Source organism: Hordeum vulgare, chromosome 3H (assembly GCF_904849725.1).
Source record: "Hordeum vulgare subsp. vulgare chromosome 3H, MorexV3_pseudomolecules_assembly, whole genome shotgun sequence".
NCBI lineage: Eukaryota > Viridiplantae > Streptophyta > Magnoliopsida > Poales > Poaceae > Hordeum > Hordeum vulgare.
Window position 1 is genome coordinate 576,290,465 of NC_058520.1, and position 20,146 is coordinate 576,310,610.

The 20,146-nt window shown below is 46.1% G+C and overlaps 1 protein-coding gene across 2 annotated transcripts; it reads right to left on the bottom strand.

Annotated features, from left to right (window-relative positions):
• Positions 1-1,874: 1,874 nt before the first annotated feature.
• Positions 1,875-5,908, bottom strand: LOC123445257 (CBS domain-containing protein CBSCBSPB1-like). Of its 2 annotated transcripts, none has more exons than XM_045122220.1 (14): positions 5,571-5,908; positions 4,959-5,127; positions 4,731-4,863; positions 4,473-4,643; positions 4,272-4,350; positions 4,058-4,171; positions 3,903-3,969; positions 3,683-3,788; positions 3,534-3,592; positions 3,047-3,156; positions 2,833-2,966; positions 2,621-2,706; positions 2,434-2,523; positions 1,875-2,353 (listed from the first exon to the last, which is right to left on the bottom strand). In XM_045122220.1, exons 1-14 carry the CDS (start codon positions 5,726-5,728, stop codon positions 2,177-2,179), a joined length of 1,653 nt encoding a protein of 550 aa, XP_044978155.1. In that variant the 5' UTR covers positions 5,729-5,908; the 3' UTR covers positions 1,875-2,176. The 2 variants fall into 2 exon arrangements, with proteins under 2 accessions (XP_044978155.1, XP_044978156.1); XM_045122221.1 differs by having other exon boundaries at positions 5,604-5,899.
• Positions 5,909-20,146: the final 14,238 nt, after the last annotated feature.

Below are 20,146 nucleotides of genomic sequence, written 5' to 3' on the forward strand. Positions count from 1 at the left end.
TCAAAGACACCTCCGAAATCCCAAGGGACGCTTCAAGGCCCACCATGAGTGGCAACCAATGGCTTATATGTATTTGACACATCACAACAAGTTCCGTTGTACTCGCCCGCAGTAGCGGTCACTAGTTGAGGTGACGCAGCGGCCCCTCTTATTTGGCGGCATCTTATAGCCATTATATACTCCCTCCCCGTTTCAAAATAAATGTCTCAACTTTATACTAGCTCTAGTACAAAGTTGTACTAAGCTTGAGACAGTTATTTTAGGACGAAGGGAGTACAATAGTTGATGAGTAAAATATATTACTTTTTTATTATATGGGTCACCTTTCATTAGGACGTGTTAGAACTGGCTTTTAACTAAGAATCCGTTTGACTTCTCTTTCATCTTCACTCTTCTTTAACTGAGCAAACATATATTAATTTATTTTTTACAATCAGCTAGTTCAGCTTTATTATACTTCACCTGTTCCTAAATATAAGTCTTTTAAGAGATTTCACTAATGATTTACACACGGAGCAAAATGAATGAACCTATATTCTAAAGTACGTCTATATACATTCGTATGTAATTCACTAGTAAAATCTTTAGAAAGACTTATATTTAGGAGCGGAGGGAGCACTTGCTTTAACAAAGGAAGAGGAAGGAATGACGGGGACTGACGTTAGCAGCGTGGATGTCAGCGTGCTTGTAGAACCAGTTCGGTGCAGTGAGGCCACGTGCTGACCCCGACGGCCGGAGCGACGCCGGCCCGCCCGACCAGGTGAAACAACGGGACTGCTGCAGTAGTAACAGCGTCTGCGACAGAGCACCAAATGTCGAGTGAATTCCGGCGTCAGTCCAGGTCCAGCGAGGCGTCGCTGATCAAAGCTGTACTGGTATCGACGGCGGGACAATTTTTTTTATTTTGACCTTTTATCCTAACAAATTTCATAATTAACCTTACATTTGAAAAAAGTTTGAATCTGATTTTTTTTATGACGCCAACCTCTCTGACATCTGGGTTGCATGAAAGACGCCAAGGTTCCTGACGTGTGGTACGAGCTGGCATGACCGACTGACCCGTTGAGTCTGTGACGTGGTTTGGTATCAGAAGCCAGGGACCCTGACGTCTGGTCCTGGACCAAACGCCAAGAACACTGACGTCCAGTACCAGACGCCAAAGACCTCGGCGTCTGGCTGACGTGGCACAGATTATAAAAAACATCTGTATGATCTGCTGGGACCAGACGCCAAGGTCCCTGACGTTTGGTACCAGACGTCAGGGTCCTTGGCTGGCGTCTGGTACCAAGCCACGTCAGAAACTCAACGGGTCAGTTGGTCAAGCCAGCCCGTATCAGACGTCAGGGACCTTGACGTCTCCCATGCAAACGAGACGTCAGGAATGTTGACGTCACCAAAAGAGGTCAGATTTGATATTTTTTTAAAAGTAAGGTCAGTTTCGAAATTTCTTAGGGCAAAAGGTCAAAAACAAAAAATATCGGCCTCGCCGGCGTGGACCAGGGAGCGCTGGCACGGGATTCATGTTTGGCCCGTGCCGGGCGCCGGCCGCCTGACCGTGCTGGTGCTGGGAGGGAGGGCCGTTGCCGTTGGCGCGGGTGTCAGCGGACCACGCATCGCATGTCAATGGTCAAGGGACTGGTTTGGTTACTACCCGATCGGGTTCGGGTCGCGTGGGCACACATTGGCGTTGATGTTGGTGAGCGCTCTTAAAACTGCGTCTCGTTGGCGCACGATATGCCTACTTGGGACTCGGGGCAGCAAACGAAAAGGAACGCAGATGAGACGAGCGCAACACGGGATGGCAGGACCAGACAAGCACACGGACAGCGGCAGCTGCGGCAGAAGCTCACGACACTGACGGTGACGGCGTGCCGTTCAGAACAAATGGGGATCCGAATTATGCTTTCAATTGTACAATGGTGATGACCTACTAGTGTTTCAGGGTACAGCCATGGCACCCCGTGGAGACCCGGGACTGACTCAACAACCAAGATTTGATCCACACAGTCCATCCGCTGCCGTGACGTTATTACAGGTTCCCATTTTTCCTCACAAGAATCAATCACACACCCACTCTCGTAAACTTTCCTTTTTCTAGGTCCAATTCTGGCCATTTCAATCAATGTGGTAGCATCCCTGTATCTATCATCAAGACCAAACCGTGTTTCGTCGTGCCTTAGCCGGCTCTTTTCAGGTAAGCCATCACGCCGAGGCCGGCCACCAGGGCCGCGCCGGCCGCGACGGTGCCGTACGCGGAGGCCCACGCGTCCCTTCCGGCGTACTCGAAGTCCGACGAGACGGATCCTCGCTTCCGGCGGCCAACACCGGCATAATCCAAGTGCAGCCTCAAGCTCTGCCACAGGAACACGTACGAAAGTGAGAACCCTCTTTCTTGGTAGGGGAAAGATCAGCTTTACCTACGAACCGCGTTACCTTCCAACCGATTTGTCTTGCATGGTCCACAGCCGCTATAAGGTCCGTGTCTGATGAGAGTATGACTTTATCGTGATCATCATCTTCATACTATCAAATGGTACGAGTTAAAAGAAGAAACCTTGAGAACTAACATGCTGATATAGGTGTATATGGGCACATGTTGAGAATGGAGCTTGACCAGTACCAGAATTTGAGGTAGGTTCGATTTATCAATGTCGTCGCCAAGTCTTTGCAGAATGGACGTTATCAATTCTGTCAGACTACTCGTCTCTGAAATTTGAGAAGGCATGCATGAAACTCAGAAACTATAGTGTAAATAAATTACCTGGCACAAAATGGGAAAAGGAAGAACGAATATAATCCCAGTTAGCGTGACACCACAATGAGAGTGCATACCACAGTTAAATCTGTGCATCCTGCCTTGTTTGTCCTGAATCTTGAACCCAAAAGTGTTTGATAAGCCTGAAGCCGGAAAGAAGGCTGATCTTCCCATATCTGCTACCTCGGATGCCACCTTAGTTGATCCTTCACTGAGAGATGCCATAGTGATTTAGTCACAGAAAAAAAAAATCGCATCATCAAAATGATAGGGTGAAAAAGAGATGCTAACCTTCTGGAATCATCATCATCATCAAGCGGCCCACTTGACATTGCTGAATCCCAGAACCTCTGCATCATGGAAGAAGTCGCCTCAGAGCCTGTTGCTCCACTGTTTCCAACCTGAATACAACAACACAAACAGGCATGACAAATTAAAAACACAGGCATGATGTCTCTAAATGTATACAATATAGAGTAATGAAAGCAGAGAATACACAACACTATCAGCAAGTTAGGCTGCAACCATTTTTTAGCAGACCAGATAGCAGATACACTGTAATGGTCCATACAACTTGTATATTCAGCACTTTTCTATAAAGTTGATTTAGTAACTTCCATCATGCAACTTAGAACAAGATGCATGATTAAACACCGAGTGACCTGGGCATTAACATATTGCCAATATACATTTTCTAGTTCAAAACCTGAAAGTACACACAGAGAAGCAAGCCAGAGTGTGCATACAGAAGCTCAAGCAGGAGGAAACTGTTACTCACCGTTGCAATTGCAGCATGAGTTATGTGAAGGACATCAACAACCGTTACAACACTCCCATCTGGATAATGACAACAGATTATTCATGATTAAACAGCCTTCCCAAAAAACTTGAATTAGATTAAACTCCATTGTTCATTTGTCCACATACCCCTGTCTAGAACAGGCAAATGCAGAAATTTTCCATCATGCATTGTGTGTAGGGCTTCAAGGATCGGGGTGTCAATCGTGGCACATTCTGGACTCTGGGTCATGACCTGTTGAAAAGAGTTCCAGGCATGATGACATGACAGTTATTAAAGAAAGAAATACAGAAGAACATAGTGTGAATACATAAGAATGTGGAGATAATCTATTTTGGCTTTTCTTACCTTCCCGACTGTAGTAGACTCAGGTGGAAGATTTTGGGCTATAACACGCATCAATATATCTCTTGAGCTGATCGATGTAAAAACAAAATAGCTTTCAGTTCAATGCTGCTATAGAGATTACAAGTGATCTAATTGTATTCAGGAAAGGTGCTCACGTCAGAATCCCGCCAGGCTTGTTTTCAATCGCAACAACTGCTGAACTTACTTTTAGTTCAAGCATCTTTTTGGATGCAGTCAACACAGTGTCAGTTGGTGCAACAGTGGCCACTCTAAGGAATTGAGATCAGCTAATAAGTTATTCTGTAACAGCATTTATTCTGGAAATACTAAAGATAGGCATTTATTAAAAAATGACAGGATATTACCTACTTTGAATTCTCAGATATAATTGTTGCCAGTGATGGCCTAAACATCCGTTCACGAAGAGTTTCAACAAAAGTGTTTGGACCTGCAAAGTAAATGGAGAAAGGATTAAAAGGGCAAATTGCTGAATCCAAATCTTCAGACAGTAACATTTAGTGGTTTATCATGCAAGAAACTGGTACGAGTTAAACATAAGAGACTACAGACCAGATACAGATGTTCCCCAATGCTTCTCAACACCCTCAACAGCAGCAGCGATTGCTCTTCCTTTCTCAGCTGCCCTTTCCATTCGTGCAATAGCATCATATAGGCACTTGGCTATGTCCAGTAGCGCAATGACTTCCCCGTTGTCCACAACGGGTAAATGTCTGAACTTACCTGGAATCATGTGACACTTTTTCAGCCAACATTATTAAGATAACCAGTAATAAGGTGGCCCAATTATCGGGAGGAACATTCACAAACCTTGAACCATTTTCTGCAATGCCTCTACCGCGAGAGTGTCCCCGAGAACAAAGAGAGGGTTTCTAGTCATGACCTTGGAAACTGGCGTCTCTTCTAGCTTCAGTTCACGAGCAATAACCCTTGTGGTTATGTCCTGATACAAGACCGCAAAACGCAGCACATAGTCAGAGATGAATGGTCTACCAGCCAGCACCTGAAGCAGGTGAAGAGAAGAAAGATCTACCTCACCTTGTCAGTAAGGATCCCGCAGAGCAAGGCGTTGGAGTCGGTCAGCAAAACGGCATCGACTCTGCGCGCGGCCATCCTCCGACATGCCTCGTACACAGTCGTGTGGTCCGGTATAGTCAGCGCCTTGGACAGTCTCAGTCTCTTAACGGTTCTCTCCCCAGTGACCGTCCTGTGGGAGGCAACATTTTTCGGTTACAACCACGTCTCATGCGATTTTGGCTGTATTCACTTTGCATCAAGAAACATCTGGCGCCGCCGGTCTTGCAGAATCCGAATTCCACAATCATGCGTACGCAAATTACCATAATGGAGAGATGGATGAGATTTACAGGCTAATCATAAGTACTGCCGGCGCTGCCAATCATGTCGCTGCGCTGACTAAAAAGTAGTAAAATGGTCTTGCGCCTCAGCGATTGCTTCAAATCCAATCTAGCCCTTGGCCTACGGAGCAAGCTAGCGCGCGACCAGGAAGCTATTCCGTGAGAGCCCCGTAAGCTATACCCCGTGTCTGCACGGCATCGCGCGACCCAACAGCGACGCCGGCAGCGTGGAACTGACTCGTCGTGGCGACGAGACGAACCAGCAAGGGGGGGCGGGGGGTAAATCACGTACGAGGTGGTGTTGCGGGAGATGGTGGCGGAGGACCTCCTGGCGGCGGCGTCGTGCCCGTTCTCCATGGACGGCCCCCTCCTCCTGGGGCCGGCGGCCGAGGAGATGCTCCTCCGGGAGGCGTGCGCCCCTCCTCCTCCCCCGCCCCCGGCGCCGTCCATCTCGAGCCGCCGCGGGAACGGGGGGAGGCTCTCCGATCGGCGGCGCTGATCCGGGGAGGAGGCCGCGGCGATCCGGATAGATTGGAGGAGACCGGAGGCGGGGGGGAGGGGAGGCCGAGGCTGCGGCTAAACTCGCTCGGCCAATGGGAATCTTGCTTTTTTTAGCCTGGCGGAAGGGAAAAGCCGGATTATTTTGGCTGGAGCTGCTCCCCCGTTTTGTGATGACGAGAAAAGGTTCGTTTTGCACGCTGCTGCGTGCACCCGACGTCGCCTACACCTGCCCGTGCTTCACGTGGCGTGCGCGTAGTGGGCTCGACGATGTTGAAAGCGCCGGGCCTGTCTGGTAGTCTCTCCCATTTCGTTGGGTTGACCCAACCTGCTTTCTTCTTTTTTGAAACATTTTCTTTCATTATTTAGTCAAACAAGTTACAAGAGCAGTCTTTTTAAGAGAAAAGGCAGTTTTCCTAGTGGTTTAAGGGCGTCTGCAATCACAAACACTATAATCCGCTCATCATACACAAGCGAAAATGCTTGGTCACATATATGGATACTGACCGGTCAACACATAAAAAATATACTCCCTCTGTCTCAAAATAACTGTCTCAACTTTGTACTAGCTCTAGTACAAAATTGTACTAAGCTTAAGACACTTATTTTGGGACGGAGGGAGTATGTTATAACCATGAACTACAAACTTCATACCTTAAATTCATACTAGCCATATAGATGAAATATATATGTACACAGCTATATTCGTCATCGGAGATGTCGACGATCTTCACGCCCGACACGTGGCAGACGCACAAGTGTGGATGGCGGTTTGCTCCTATATCTCACATCGCTTGGGCATTCTTATACTTCGCCTACGCGTCCGCCATGGCGAAGCCCGCGGCCGGCTCTGCTGCCTCCTCCTCTGTGGGCCCCGCTTCCGACGGGTACTCCCCCTTCTCCTCCTCCTCCGCTTACTCCTTCTCATCCTCCTCTTTCGACTTGAGAAAATCCAGAGGAAGGCCCGCAATGCCCGACTCTCCTCGAGGAGGTGCACATGGCGCCCTAGAGTGAGCATGGCGACAACAGTGATCCGGTGTCTCGGCATGGTGTGGCGGGCGAACTGGAAGTGGCGGCGGCGAAGAGGAGAAAGGGGAACTAGGACGGATATGGTTTCAATTGTCGTCGTCCGACTTAAATAGCCAACTTCCTTCCTTAAGCGGCACGTGGGAGCAGCTCCACGTGGGGTGGAGCATAGAAGGCGCCCGTCAGACCAGCGGTCTCTCCGTATCCACGTGTGGGCCCTATCGGTCAACCGGATGTGGTGATGTGCCTGAGCGCGTCCGGGCCTCCCCGTATCCACCCTAGTTATGGGCTAGATATTAGGGATGCCGGTTAGTCGGGGCATTTGGGCCGGCTATTGGAGCCTAGTTGGGTGGCCAAAAATCGTTCGGGCACTTCCGCACAGCTCGCCTCGGCATTTGAGGCGGGTATAAGGGATTCGATTGTAGATGCTCTAAAGACCAGGTGAAATCATCAAAACCACTGGGAGTCAAATAGGTCGTTCATAACAGTGGGGGCTCCTTCTTTAACAAAATGTTTCAGATGGTTACAAATCACGACCATAAGGAAGTGCTTTTGAACGATGCGAGGCTCCTTCTGTGAACAAAACGTTTCGTATGGTTACAAATTCACGGCCATAAGGAAGTGCTTTTGAACGGTGGGAGGCTCCTTCTCTGAACAAAATCATTCATCGTGTTTGGTTATTTCGAAGAGTTAAATACACTATGAGTACGCCTGACTATGAGTGCCTTAACTTGTCCGACGCATTCAATTTGGTTCCTAAATTTATAAAATGGGCAAAATCGGCACGGTAACTTGTCTCCTCATTCAAATATGATGACTTCTCGCGAATTCAGTCGTATGCAGCGCACCCGTGGCATGCCAGCATGTTGCAATCCCACATGTCAGTGGCTGGGGGCGCGCCGCGAGGCTGCCTTGCTGATTCTTTTATGGGGACCCCCTACAGTTTAGTTTTAAGTCACAAAAATAGCCCCTGTAATAGCGGGAACAGAGAGCGTGTTCACTTTAGGACAACTTAACTGACTAAACATAGCATATCATCACAATTTTCAGAAATATTCAGTTATCTTTGAACAAAATATATAGTGATAGAAAAATGCAACTATATAAGTTAGACACCGGTACACAACATATCATCTTAATTTTCTTGCCAAAATGAACTCCGTAGCAGTACACACGAGTGCCATTCTATCACAATTTTGTCTTTGAACCAAAGCAAAATAAAAGGGTTTCTCTTGTGTGTGAACCCGAACAGGAGCAACAGTTCATTCATGAACTATAATGCAGGAGAAGTTCATTCATGAACTAACGCTAGATGTGATCTACAAGTCCAAATCAAAGGGAGAGGAAATCATGAAGATCATGTGGCCATCCTTCATCATACAAGACGTTGGATGGTGCATTCTGGCTTACATGGACCTCCCCTTCTGCTCCCATGTAATGTGGGTGTGCATTTGCACCATCATCTCGAAACAACGGGTTGCAGAAGCCACGAGCAACAACTCTATCTCCTCTTGGAGCATTTGTGCCTCCCATGCCAGCATCAGTTCCTCCTCTTCCAACACTTCCCCCTTCTCTTGCAACATGTGTTCCTCCTCTTCGAGCACTTCGCCCTTCTCTTGCAGCATTTGTTCCTCCTCTTCCAGCACTCATCCCTCCTCTTGGAGCTGTAGTTACTCATCTTGGAGTTGTAGTGCCTCCCCTTGTAGCAGATGTCCCTCCTCTTGCCTGCATTTTCCTAGGTCTTGTTCCAGCTCCTTGTGCACTAGATTCTGCTACTCCATCTCCAGTTCTTCTCACCCAGCCCCAGGTCATTGTTGTTGTCACTCTACCAACTGTGATTAAGTCTCTTGCACTGTTCAAAATATCGGCCGCTATACCGATTTATCACTTATCGTGGTGATACGTCCCAAACGTATCTATAATTTCTGTTTGTTCCATGATCTTTTGGGTGACATTGTTATATGTTTTGCTACACTTTCATACCTTTTTACACATATTTGGACTAACCTACTAACTCAGTGCACCCAGTGCCAGTTTCTGTTTGCTGATGTATTTTTTGCAGGGATTTTTACCCCAATTTAAAGAGACCCAAAAATCCTGAGAAAAATATATAAAAATCAACGTGACGGAAGCTTCCTGAGGCAACAAGGTGGGCCAGAGGGAAGCCAGGGCCTGCCGAGGCGGGCCTCCCTGCGCGCCCCCCTGGCCGTGCCACCAGGTCGCCTGGGTGGGGCCCACCTCATCAGGTGCCCTCCTTCGACCTATATTTACCTCTCCGATAGAAAACCCTATTAGGAGATCGAGAATCGCGAATTTCTCCATCGTTCGCCGCTGCATCGCTTTCGAGATCGGGAGCGGCAGAAGACCTCTTCCCGACACCCTGCCGGAGGGAGGATTGACCTCCGGGAGCTTCTCCATAAAAACATAGCTGAAATGGGTAGAGTAGAATATTGGCAGGTTGATACGGGGAAGGGGGCAACTAGCACGTACGGACGAGGTGGGCGGAAAGGTGGTTGGAGATGAAGCGGGAGGCCTTGGCACCGCCGTGGCCATCGTAGACGCCGATGAAGGTGGCGGCGGCGGTCTCGACCTGGCTGTGGTCCTCGAGCACCTCGTTGGCCTGCACGACAACGAAGGAGAAGTCCCCCGCCGCGTGCGTGTCGAGGTCCCGCGACCAGAGCAGCAGGTCGTCGGCGTCGGCGCCGCTACTGCTGCCGATGCCGCCGTCCTCATCCCTCCTCGTAGGCGCGAACCTCCGGACCCGGTGCCAGCACGCGGACGCAATCTTCTCCAGCCACGGCCACATCCCACATTTGGCTCGCCCCTGCGCCCGAGAGAAGATAGCTAGCCCCCAAACCGAACACCTCGACGTACGTAGCCCTGCGCGCCTACTGCGCCATCACAGATCACAAGGTCAGGTCATCCCTTGTGCCTACGTAGTGAGAAGCGGGAGTAGTGGAAGATTGATTACTAGCGGAGTGCCTTCCGCTGCGTGTGCGTAGTGTGGGGGCCCGTGGCGGCCATTATGTAGGCCTTTTCGCCGAGACGAGCCTGTGAATTCAAGGTACCTGCCGGAGACCTATCATGGAAAAAGCGCGAAAAGTGAAAAAAAGCGCAGCTCAGGTCGTGATGGTTTTCTGGTACTTGCGGGAGGGCTTTGACTTTTGCAGCTTTGTTTAAACGCAATACAATCGAAATAGCTCGCACATACCCACTCTATGTGCACTATAGTGGGTTCTAATCTTGTGAAATTGAAATGCATTTATTGTAATACTAAATTTATAATTGTCTTGTGGAATATTTCAACTAACTATGTGGAATCATGTTCAATAATTGAATTGCATCTTCTGAAAATGAAATGTGTAAGTGAACTTAGTCCAAGAAAGGTGAAATTATTGATGCAATTTTGAGATATGATACATGCATCCTGTTCATCGACGTGAAGTATCCGTTCACTTTATTGAAATGATAAACGGTTTCAAATTACTTTGTCCGATGCACATTCTGGAATTGTAATGCATATTATGAAAATGAAAAAATGATGTGGTATTTGACATGAAGTATGAAATGTAATACTAAAATGCATCCTTTATGATATCATATTTCTATTTGCTTCTCCATATATGATTTTGGTTGTTTTATGTGAAATGCATGTTCTAGAGTTGAGGGTGCAAATTCTAAATAGTGATTTCGACCATTTCACTAAAACCAATAGTGATTTCAACTGTTTCAAAAGATGATTCCATATCTTTAGTGTCTAAATGCTTAGCCCACTAAGCATTTTCTCTTAACATGCAAGCAAGCCACCTCATCATACATCATGCATGGGAAAAGGCCCACCTCAACAATTTGTAGGGTATCATCTAGTATGTTAAGTTTTTGCCATACTTTTTTAAAGAAGTTATTGCAAAATAGTTAATTCAAATGTATCCAAAATTGATCTTGTTTCCAAAAAGTCATCACCGGAATTTTAAATACATAAAAATAGGTCAGTTTATGTTGGAAGCCTATTTATGAAATGCATATTCTAGTTGGCCAGCAATGTCACACTAACGAGTTGCGTAATGGTGTGAGAACCACTTGGAATACTAAAATGTCGTTCAAAATGGAATTACTGGAATGTGTGCAAAAGCGGATTCATAGTGATAGAAAAGTGTTGGAATTATGCCCTAGAGGCAATAATAAATATAGTTATTATTATAATTCTTGTATCAAGATAATCGTTTATTATCCATGCTATAGTTGTATTGAATGAAGACTTATATACATGTGTGGATACATAGACAAAACACTGTCCCTAGCAAGCTTCTAGTTGGCTAGCCAGTTGATCAAAGATAGTCGGTGTCTTCTGATTATGAACAAGGTGTTGTTGCTTGATAACTGTATCATGTCATTAGGAGAATCATGTGATGGACTAGACCCAAACTAATAGACGTAGCATGCTGATCGTGTCATTTTGTTGCTACTGTTTTCTGCGTGTCAAGTTGAAAAGACCTCGATGACGCCTAGAGGGGGGGGGGTGAATAGGCTATTTAAAAGCTTCTTCAGATTTGGCTTGAACCTAATGCGGAAATAAACTAAGAGGATACTTGTCAAGCACAAATCCTAAATGCACTAGGCACTGCAACGTGTATCAACAACACGATCTACCAAGATGGACACAATACAGTTACTAACAAGCACAAGTAAGTTACACAAACTTACTTGAGCTATATCACACGACAAGTAGGTGAACAACACAAGATACTAGATCACACTATATCAACACGATATATCAAGGGCTGCAAGTATGAACGTGTGGATATAGAGGGTATGCTTGAATGATTAATCTTGTACAAGAAATGGCCAACACAATATAATGAGCACAAGCAATATGCAATGTATGTATGCTCAAATAACACAAGTAAACCACAAGTAAGGAGTTAGGGTTAAGGATAACCAAGGTCACTGAGACGAAGATGTATCCCGATGTTCACTTCCTTGGAGGGAAGCTAGTCACCGTTAGGGAGGTGGATGTTACCACGAAGGCACACCAACGCCACGAAGGCTCACCCTATTCTCCCTTTGAGATAACACCACGAAGGCGTTTCTCAACCACTAGTGGTAAGCCTTTGAGGTGGCTTCCAAACCCTCACAAACTTTTCCGGGGGAAATCACACGGATTGATTCCTCTCCGAAGAAATCCTACCGCCTAGGAGTCTCCAACCTCCAAGAGTAACAAGATCACGGGGAATGCTCAAAACTTGCTCAAATCACAAATAGCTTGAGTTGAGAGAAGGAGAGGGAGAAGATCTATCTTTTGATTGGAACAACTCTCAAAGGGGCTCACAAATGCTCTTGGGATCTAAGATTTGGAGTGAGCAAATGTGTGTGAGGTGGAAGTGTGTTCTTATGAGGATAAGGCTGTATTGGGCCACACTCTCACGAAGTGGGAGGGGGGTATTTATAGTGTGGAGAGAAAAAGAGCCGTTGGGGACACTTTAAGTCACACAGGGTCCGGACGTCCGACAGTTGTCGGAAGTCCGGGCGTCCGCGAGGGACCGGACGTCCGACCAGGGTCGGACGTCCGAGACCTTTAGGCATGACTGGAACTCTTATGAATTCATCAGCGGCCGGACATCCGAGAGGGGTCGGTCGTCCAAGGCCTGTAGATGTGCCTGAACATATTTGAATTTATCAGCATACGGACGTCCGGAGAGGTCCGAAAATCCGAGTTATACAGCTCAACTTCTACTGGTGGTAGGTTCCGGATTTCCGACGAGTGTCGGACGTCCGGCGCTCGGTCGTCCGGAGGGAGCCGGATTTCCGAGATATAGAACTCAACTTCTACTGGTGCAGGCTTCCGGATTTCCGGGACTTGGCCGGACATCCGGGCCTCGGACGTCCGGAGGTAGCCAGAAGTCCGAGTTGTATGGCTCTGATTTCTCTGGTATAGGATTCCGGATTTCCGAACTAGTCAGTCGTCCGGTCCTCGGACGTCCGAAGAAAGCCGGATGTCCGAGGCACTGGTTCTGTTTTTAGATAACAACAAAACAGTGGAGATGTGGTCTGAGCAGAAAGTGATGATGTAGTTTGAGAAAGTTCATCGCAAAACCTGTGATCCCCTCTTAATAGTGCGGGATCCCTAAGGACTCAAGAATCATAAAAGAGTACTGATGATCCATACTTGAGTGTATACTTTTATTCGCTGATCATCACTCCGCAGAACTAACGTCAAAGGAACTGATACCTTTGAGTTAGCCCTTTCACCTGAGCTTGATGTTGTTGTTCCTTCTTGGCTCAAGTTGAAAGCAAGACATGATGAAGTCTTCAAGTAGCTTTCCCATACACAATGCGGAAAGCCTAGCTTATGTATTTATCTTCATTTGTCCACCATGTGTGAACATCCACAAGAATCAAGCATGTAGTGCTCAGGAATGCTTATCTTGATCTTGTCCTTGTTAGCACATGATCATTGACAATAGTTTCAATGATATATTCGTGCTGATCCGCTTGAACTTGCACACCACAATCTTGATGACGATCACCACTTGACGTCATCCTTCATGGGTTGTATGAGATCTTCCTTTTGACGCAAGCCCAATGGAAACACACCTAACCCCCACATAGGAGTCTCACAAAGACCATGGGTTAGTACACAAACACGTAATGGACAATGCTTACCTTACCATGGGATCACTTGATCCCTCTCGGTACATCTTATACGCTTTGTGTGTTGATCATCTTGATTTACTCTTTGTCTGAGATCTTGATCAACCTAGTGTTTCTACGACCATTCTTTGGATAATAACTTGAATAACATCTTGGTCAACATATAAACTCCTTGAACCCAACAGATGGACTTCAAGAAGTGCCTATGGACAAATTGCAATAAAAGCAATGTGTTGATCATCTTGATTTACTCTTTGTCTGAGATCTTGATCAACCTAGTGTTTCTATGACCATTCTTTGGATAATAACTTGAATAACATCTTGGTCAACATATAAACTCCTTGAACCCAACAGATGGACTTCAGGAAGCTCCTATGGACAAATCCTATAAATATAACTTAAGGCAACCATTAGTCCATAGGAATTGTCATCAATTACCAAAACCACATATGGAGATATATGCTCTAACAATCACCCCCATTTTGGTAATTGAAGACAACCACTTCAGGAGAGTTTATATAAGGAAATAAGCATAACCAAGCGCACACATACAAGGTAATAATGCATGTGAGCAAGATGTAAATGCTTACGCAATAAAAGCAAAACCCTCTAAACATATCCAAAGTAAACTCTCTAAACTTCTCCCCCATTGGCATCGATTGCCAAAATGGACGAACAGTTTAGAAGGCAAATATAGTAGGTGGTCATCCAAAAAGTGTGTACTTCTCAGCAAATGAGTGCAGAAAAATATACAAATACAATGATAAGTAGTTGGAGGAAAACAAACTATATTAAGGACCCAAAAATTGCAAAAGGAATCGTATGCCACAAAGACATACAAAGATAGAGGCAGGCAATCAAAGGATTCCAGATGGAACAAACAATCATATGGTCCTTCGAACCACATGAATAAAAGATATTATGATAAAGGAAACATAGTGCTTTATCAAAAACTAGAGAAGCTCCCCATGATTTGTGCACTAATATGATATTATTGTATTTGACACAGGTGCACAAAATAGGATCGTTGCTCCCCCAGAATTTATAAAACACACAACGAGTGCAAGAGGATAGATGAGACAATAAGGATATCAATTGCACAAAACAAATGTTTGAGCAACATGTAATAGAAGCAACTTAAGAATAGGCTCAAACAAAGTAATGTGTATGAGTCATGGCAAAGCACTTGAGAAGACTAAGATAGGGATGAGCATTTCTCATCAACATAGTCTTGATGAAATGACTGACACCGGAGGAATACTTTGTGTGTATCAAACATCGCAACGTAACTGGGTGACTATAAAGATGCTCTACAGGTATCTCCGAAGGTGTTCGTTGAGTTAGTATGGATCGAGACTGGGATTTGTCACTCCGTGTGACGGAGAGGTATCTCGGGGCCCACTCGGTAATACAACATCACACACAAGCCTTGCAAGCAATGTGACTTAGTGTAAGTTGCGGGATCTTGTATTACGGAACGAGTAAAGAGACTTGCCGGTAAACGAGATTGAAATAGGTATGCGGATACTGACGATCGAATCTCGGGCAAGTAACATACCGAAGGACAAAGGGAATGACATACGGGATTATATGAATCCTTGGCACTGAGGTTCAAACAATAAGATCTTCGTAGAATATGTAGGATCCAATATAGGCATCCAGGTCCCACTATTGGATATTGACCGAGGAGTCTCTCGGGTCATGTCTACATAGTTCTCGAACCCGCATGGTCTGCACACTTAAGGTTAGACGTTGTTTTATGCGTATTTGAGTTATATGGTTGGTTACCGAATGTTGTTCGGAGTCCCGGATGAGATCACGGACATCACAAGGGTTTCCGGAATGGTCCGGAAACGAAGATTGATATATAGGATGACCTCATTTGATTACCGGAAGGTTTTCGGAGTTACCGGGAATGACGAATGGGTTCCGGGTGTTCACCGGGGGGGCAACCCACCCCGGGGAAGCCCATAGGCCTTGGGGGTGGCGCACCAACCCTTAGTGGCCTGGTGGGACAGCCCAAGAAGGCCCTATGCGCCATAGGAAGAAAATCAAAGAGAAAAAAAAGAGGAGGTGGGAAAAGGGGGAAGGACTCCTCCTTCCAAACCTAGTTGGACTCGGTTTGGAAGGGGAGGGTTGCCCCCCTTGGCTCGGACGAAGTCCTTGGGGGTCCTTGGACCCCAAGGCAAGGCTCCCCCTCTTCCCCCTATATATACGGAGGTTTTAGGGCTGATTTGATACAACTTTTGCCACGGCAGCCCGACCACATATCTCCACGGTTTTACCTCTAGATCGCGTTTCTACGGAGCTCGGGCGGAGCCCTGCTGAGATAAGATCACCACCAACCTCCGGAGCGCCGTCACGCTGCCGAAGAACTCATCTACCTCTCCGTCTCTCTTGTTGGATCAAGAAGGCCGAGATCATCGTCGAGCTGTACGTGTGCTGAACGCGGAGGTGCCGTCCGTTCGGCACTAGATCGTGGGACTGATCGCGGGACGGTTCGCGGGGCGGATCGAGGGACGTGAGGACGTTCCACTACATCAACCGCGTTTCTTAACGCTTATGCTGTGCGGTCTACAAGGGTACGTAGATCGAACATCCCCTCTCGTAGATGGACATCACCATGATAGGTCTTCGTGCGCGTAGGAAATTTTTTGTTTCCCATGCGACGTTCCCCAACAGTGGCATCATGAGCTAGGTTCATGCGCAGGTGTCTTCTCGAGTAGAACACAAAAGTTTTTGTGGGTGGTGATGTGCGTTTTGCTGCCCTCCTTAGTCTTTTCTTGATTCCGCGGTATTGTTGGATTGAAGCAGCTTTGACCGACATTACTCGTACGCTTACGAGAGACTGGTTTCATCGCTACGAGTAACCACGTTGGTCAAAGATGACTGGCAAGTGTCAGTTTCTCCAACTTTAGTTGAATCGGATTTGACCGAGGAGGTACTTGGATGATGTTAAATAGCAACTCATATATCTCCGTTGTGGTGTTTGCGTAAGTAAGATGCGATCCTGCTAGATACCCATGGTCACCACGTAAAACATGCAACAACAAAATTAGAGGACGTCTAACTTGTTTTTGCAGGGTATGCTTGTGATGTGATATGGCCAACGATGTGATGTGATATATTAGATGTATGAGATGATCATGTTGTAATAGATAATATCGACTTGCACGTCGATGGTACGGCAACCGGCAGGAGCCATAGGGTTGTCTTTAAACTAACGTTTGTGCTTGGAGATGCGTTTACTATTTTGCTAGGATGTAGCTTTAGTAGTAATAGCATGAGTAGCATGACAACCCCGATGGCGACACGTTGATGGGGATCATGGTGTGGCGCCGGTGACAAGAAGATCGTGCGGTGCTTTGATGATGGAGATCAAGGAGCACGTGATGATGGCCATATCATGTCACTTATGAATTGCATGTGATGTTAATGCTTTTATGCACCTTATTTTGCTTAGAACGACGGTAGCATTATGAGGTGATCTCTCACTAAAATTTCAAGACGAAATTGTGTTCTCCCCGACTGTGCACCGCTGCTACAGTTCGTCGTTTCGAGACACCACGTGATGATCGGGTGTGATAGACTCAACGTTCACATACAACGGGTGCAAAACAGTTGCGCACGCGCAACACTCGGGTTAAGCTTGACGAGCCTAGCATGTGCAGAGATGGCCTCGGAACAAATGAGACCGAAAGGTCGATCATGAATCATATAGATGATATGATTAGCATAGGGATGCTTACCACTGAAACTATACTCAACTCACGTGATGATCGGACTTGAGCTAGTGTAAGTGGATCATGAACCACTCAAATGACTAGAGAGATGTACTTTTTGAGTGGGAGTTTAGCGATTAATTTGATTAAGTTAAACTCTAATTATGTTGAACATAGTCTAAGTCCACTTTGAATATATTTGTGTTGTAGATCATGGCTCACGCGACAGTCACCCTGAATTTTAATACGTTCCTAGAGAAAGCTAAGTTGAAAGATGATGGAAGCAACTTTGTAGACTGGGCTCGTAATCTTAAGCTAATCTTACAAGCTGGGAAGAAGGATTATGTCCTTAATGCTGCGCTAGGAGATGAACCACCCGCTACGGCTGATCAGGATGTTAAGAACGCTTGGTTAGCACGTAAGGAGGACTACTCAGTAGTTCAATGTGCAGTCTTGTATGGCTTAGAACCGGGACTTCAACGTCGCTTTGAGCATCATGGAGCATTTGAGATGTTCCAGGAGTTGAAGTTTATCTTTCAGAAAAACGCCCGGATCGAGAGGTATGAGACCTCCGATAAATTCTATGCTTGCAAGATGGAGGAGAACTCGTCTGTCAGTGAACATGTGCTCAAAATGTCTGGGTACTCAAACCGTCTAGCTGAGCTGGGGATTGAACTCCCGCAAGAGGCTATCACTGACAGAATCCTTCAATCACTGCCGCCAAGCTATAAAGGCTTTGTGTTGAACTACAACGTGCAAGGGATGAACAAGTCACCCGGCGAGTTGTTTGCGATGCTGAAAGTCGCAGAGTCTGAACTCCGTAAAGAGCATCAAGTGTTGATGGTGAATAAGACCACTAGTTTCAAGAGAAACGACAAAGGCAAGAAGGGAAATTCAAAGAAGAGCGGCAAGCCTGTTGCCAATCCGACGAAGAAACCCAAAGCTGGACCTAAGCCTGAAACAGAGTGTTACTATTGCAAGGGTATGGGTCACTGGAAGCGCAATTGCCCCAAGTATCTGGCAGATAAGAAGGCGGCCAAAGAAAAATCAGGTATATTTGATATACATGTTATTGATGTGTACTTAACCGGCTCTCGTAGTAGTGCCTGGGTATTCGATACCGGTTCTGTTGCTCATATTTGCAACTCGAAACAGGAACTGCGGAATAGACGAAGGTTGGCGAAAGATGAAGTGACGATGCGCGTAGGAAATGGTTCCAAGGTTGATGCAATCTCCGTCGGCACAGTTTCACTTCAGTTACCATCGGGATTAGTTATGAACTTGAATCATTGTTATTTAGTGCCTGCGTTGAGCATGAACATTATATCTGGATCTTGTTTATTGCGAGACGGTTACTCTTTTAAGTCAGAGAATAATGGTTGTTCTATTTCTATGAGTAACATCTTTTATGGTCATGCACCCAATGTGAGAGGATTGTTCATATTGAATCTTGATAGTGATACACACATATATAACATTGAGACCAAAAGAGTTAGAGTTAACAATGATAGCGCCATATTTTTGTGGCACTGCCGCTTAGGTCATATTGGTGTAAAGCGCATGAAGAAACTCCATGCCGATGGACTTTTGGAGTCACTTGACTTTGATTCACTTGACACGTGTGAACCATGCCTCATGGGCAAGATGACTAAAACTCCGTTCTCCGGAACAATGGAGCGTGCAAGTGACTTGTTGGAAATCATACATACCGATGTGTGTGGTCCGATGAGCATAGAGGCACGCGGCGGATATCGTTATTTTCTCACCTTCACTGACGATTTGAGTAGATATGGTTATGTCTACGTAATGAAGCACAAGTCTGAAACATTTGAAAAGTTCAAGCAATTTTAGAGTGAAGTTGAAAAATCATCGTAACAAGAAGATCAAGTTCCTACGGTCTGATCGTGAGGGTGAATATCTGAGTTTCGAGTTTGGTGCTCACTTAAGACAATGTGGAATTGTTTCACAGTTGACACCGCCTCGAACACCACAGCGTAATGGTGTGTCCGAATGTCGTAATCGTACTTTATTAGAGATGGTGCGATCTATGATGTCTCTTACCGATTTGTCGTTATCGTTTTGGGGTTATGCATTAGAAACAGCTGCATTCACTTTAAATAGGGCACCATCAAAATCCGTTGAGACGACACCATACGAACTGTGGTATGGCAAAAGGCCAAAGTTGTCGTTTCTTAAAGTTTGGGGATGTGATGCTTATGTCAAAAAGCTTCAGCCTGAAAAGTTGGAACCCAAAGCGGAAAAGTGCATCTTCATAGGTTACCCAAAAGAGACAGTTGGGTACACCTTCTATCTCAAATCCGAGGAAAAAGTGTTTGTTGCTAAAAATGGAGCTTTTCTCGAGAAGGAGTTTCTCTCGAGAGAATTGAGTGGGAGGAAGATAGAACTTGACGAGGTTGTCGAACCTCTCATCCCTCTGGATGGTGGCGCAGGGCAAGGGGAAACCTCTGCCGTTGCGACGCCGGTTGAGGAGGAAGTTAATGATGATGATCATGAAACTCCGGTTCAAGTTTCTGTCGAACCACGCAGGTCGACGAGACCACGTGCTGCTCCAGAGTGGTACGGTAATCCCATCTTATCAATCATGTTGTTGGACAACAATGAACCTGCAAATTATGAAGAAGCAATGGTGCGCCCAGATTCCAACAAATGGCTAGAAGCCATGAAGTCCGAGATAGGATCCATGTATGAGAACAAAGTGTGGACTTTGGAAGTACTGCCCGAGGGCCGCAAGGCTATTCAAAACAAATGGATCTTTAAGAGGAAGACGGACGCTGACGGCAATGTGACTGTTTATAAAGCTCGACTTGTGGCAAAGGGTTTTTCACAAGTTCAAGGAGTTGACTACGATGAGACATTCTCACCCGTAGCGATGCTTAGGTCCGTCAGAATCATGTTAGCAATAGCTGCATTTTTCGATTATGAAATCTGGGAGATGGATGTCAAAACGACG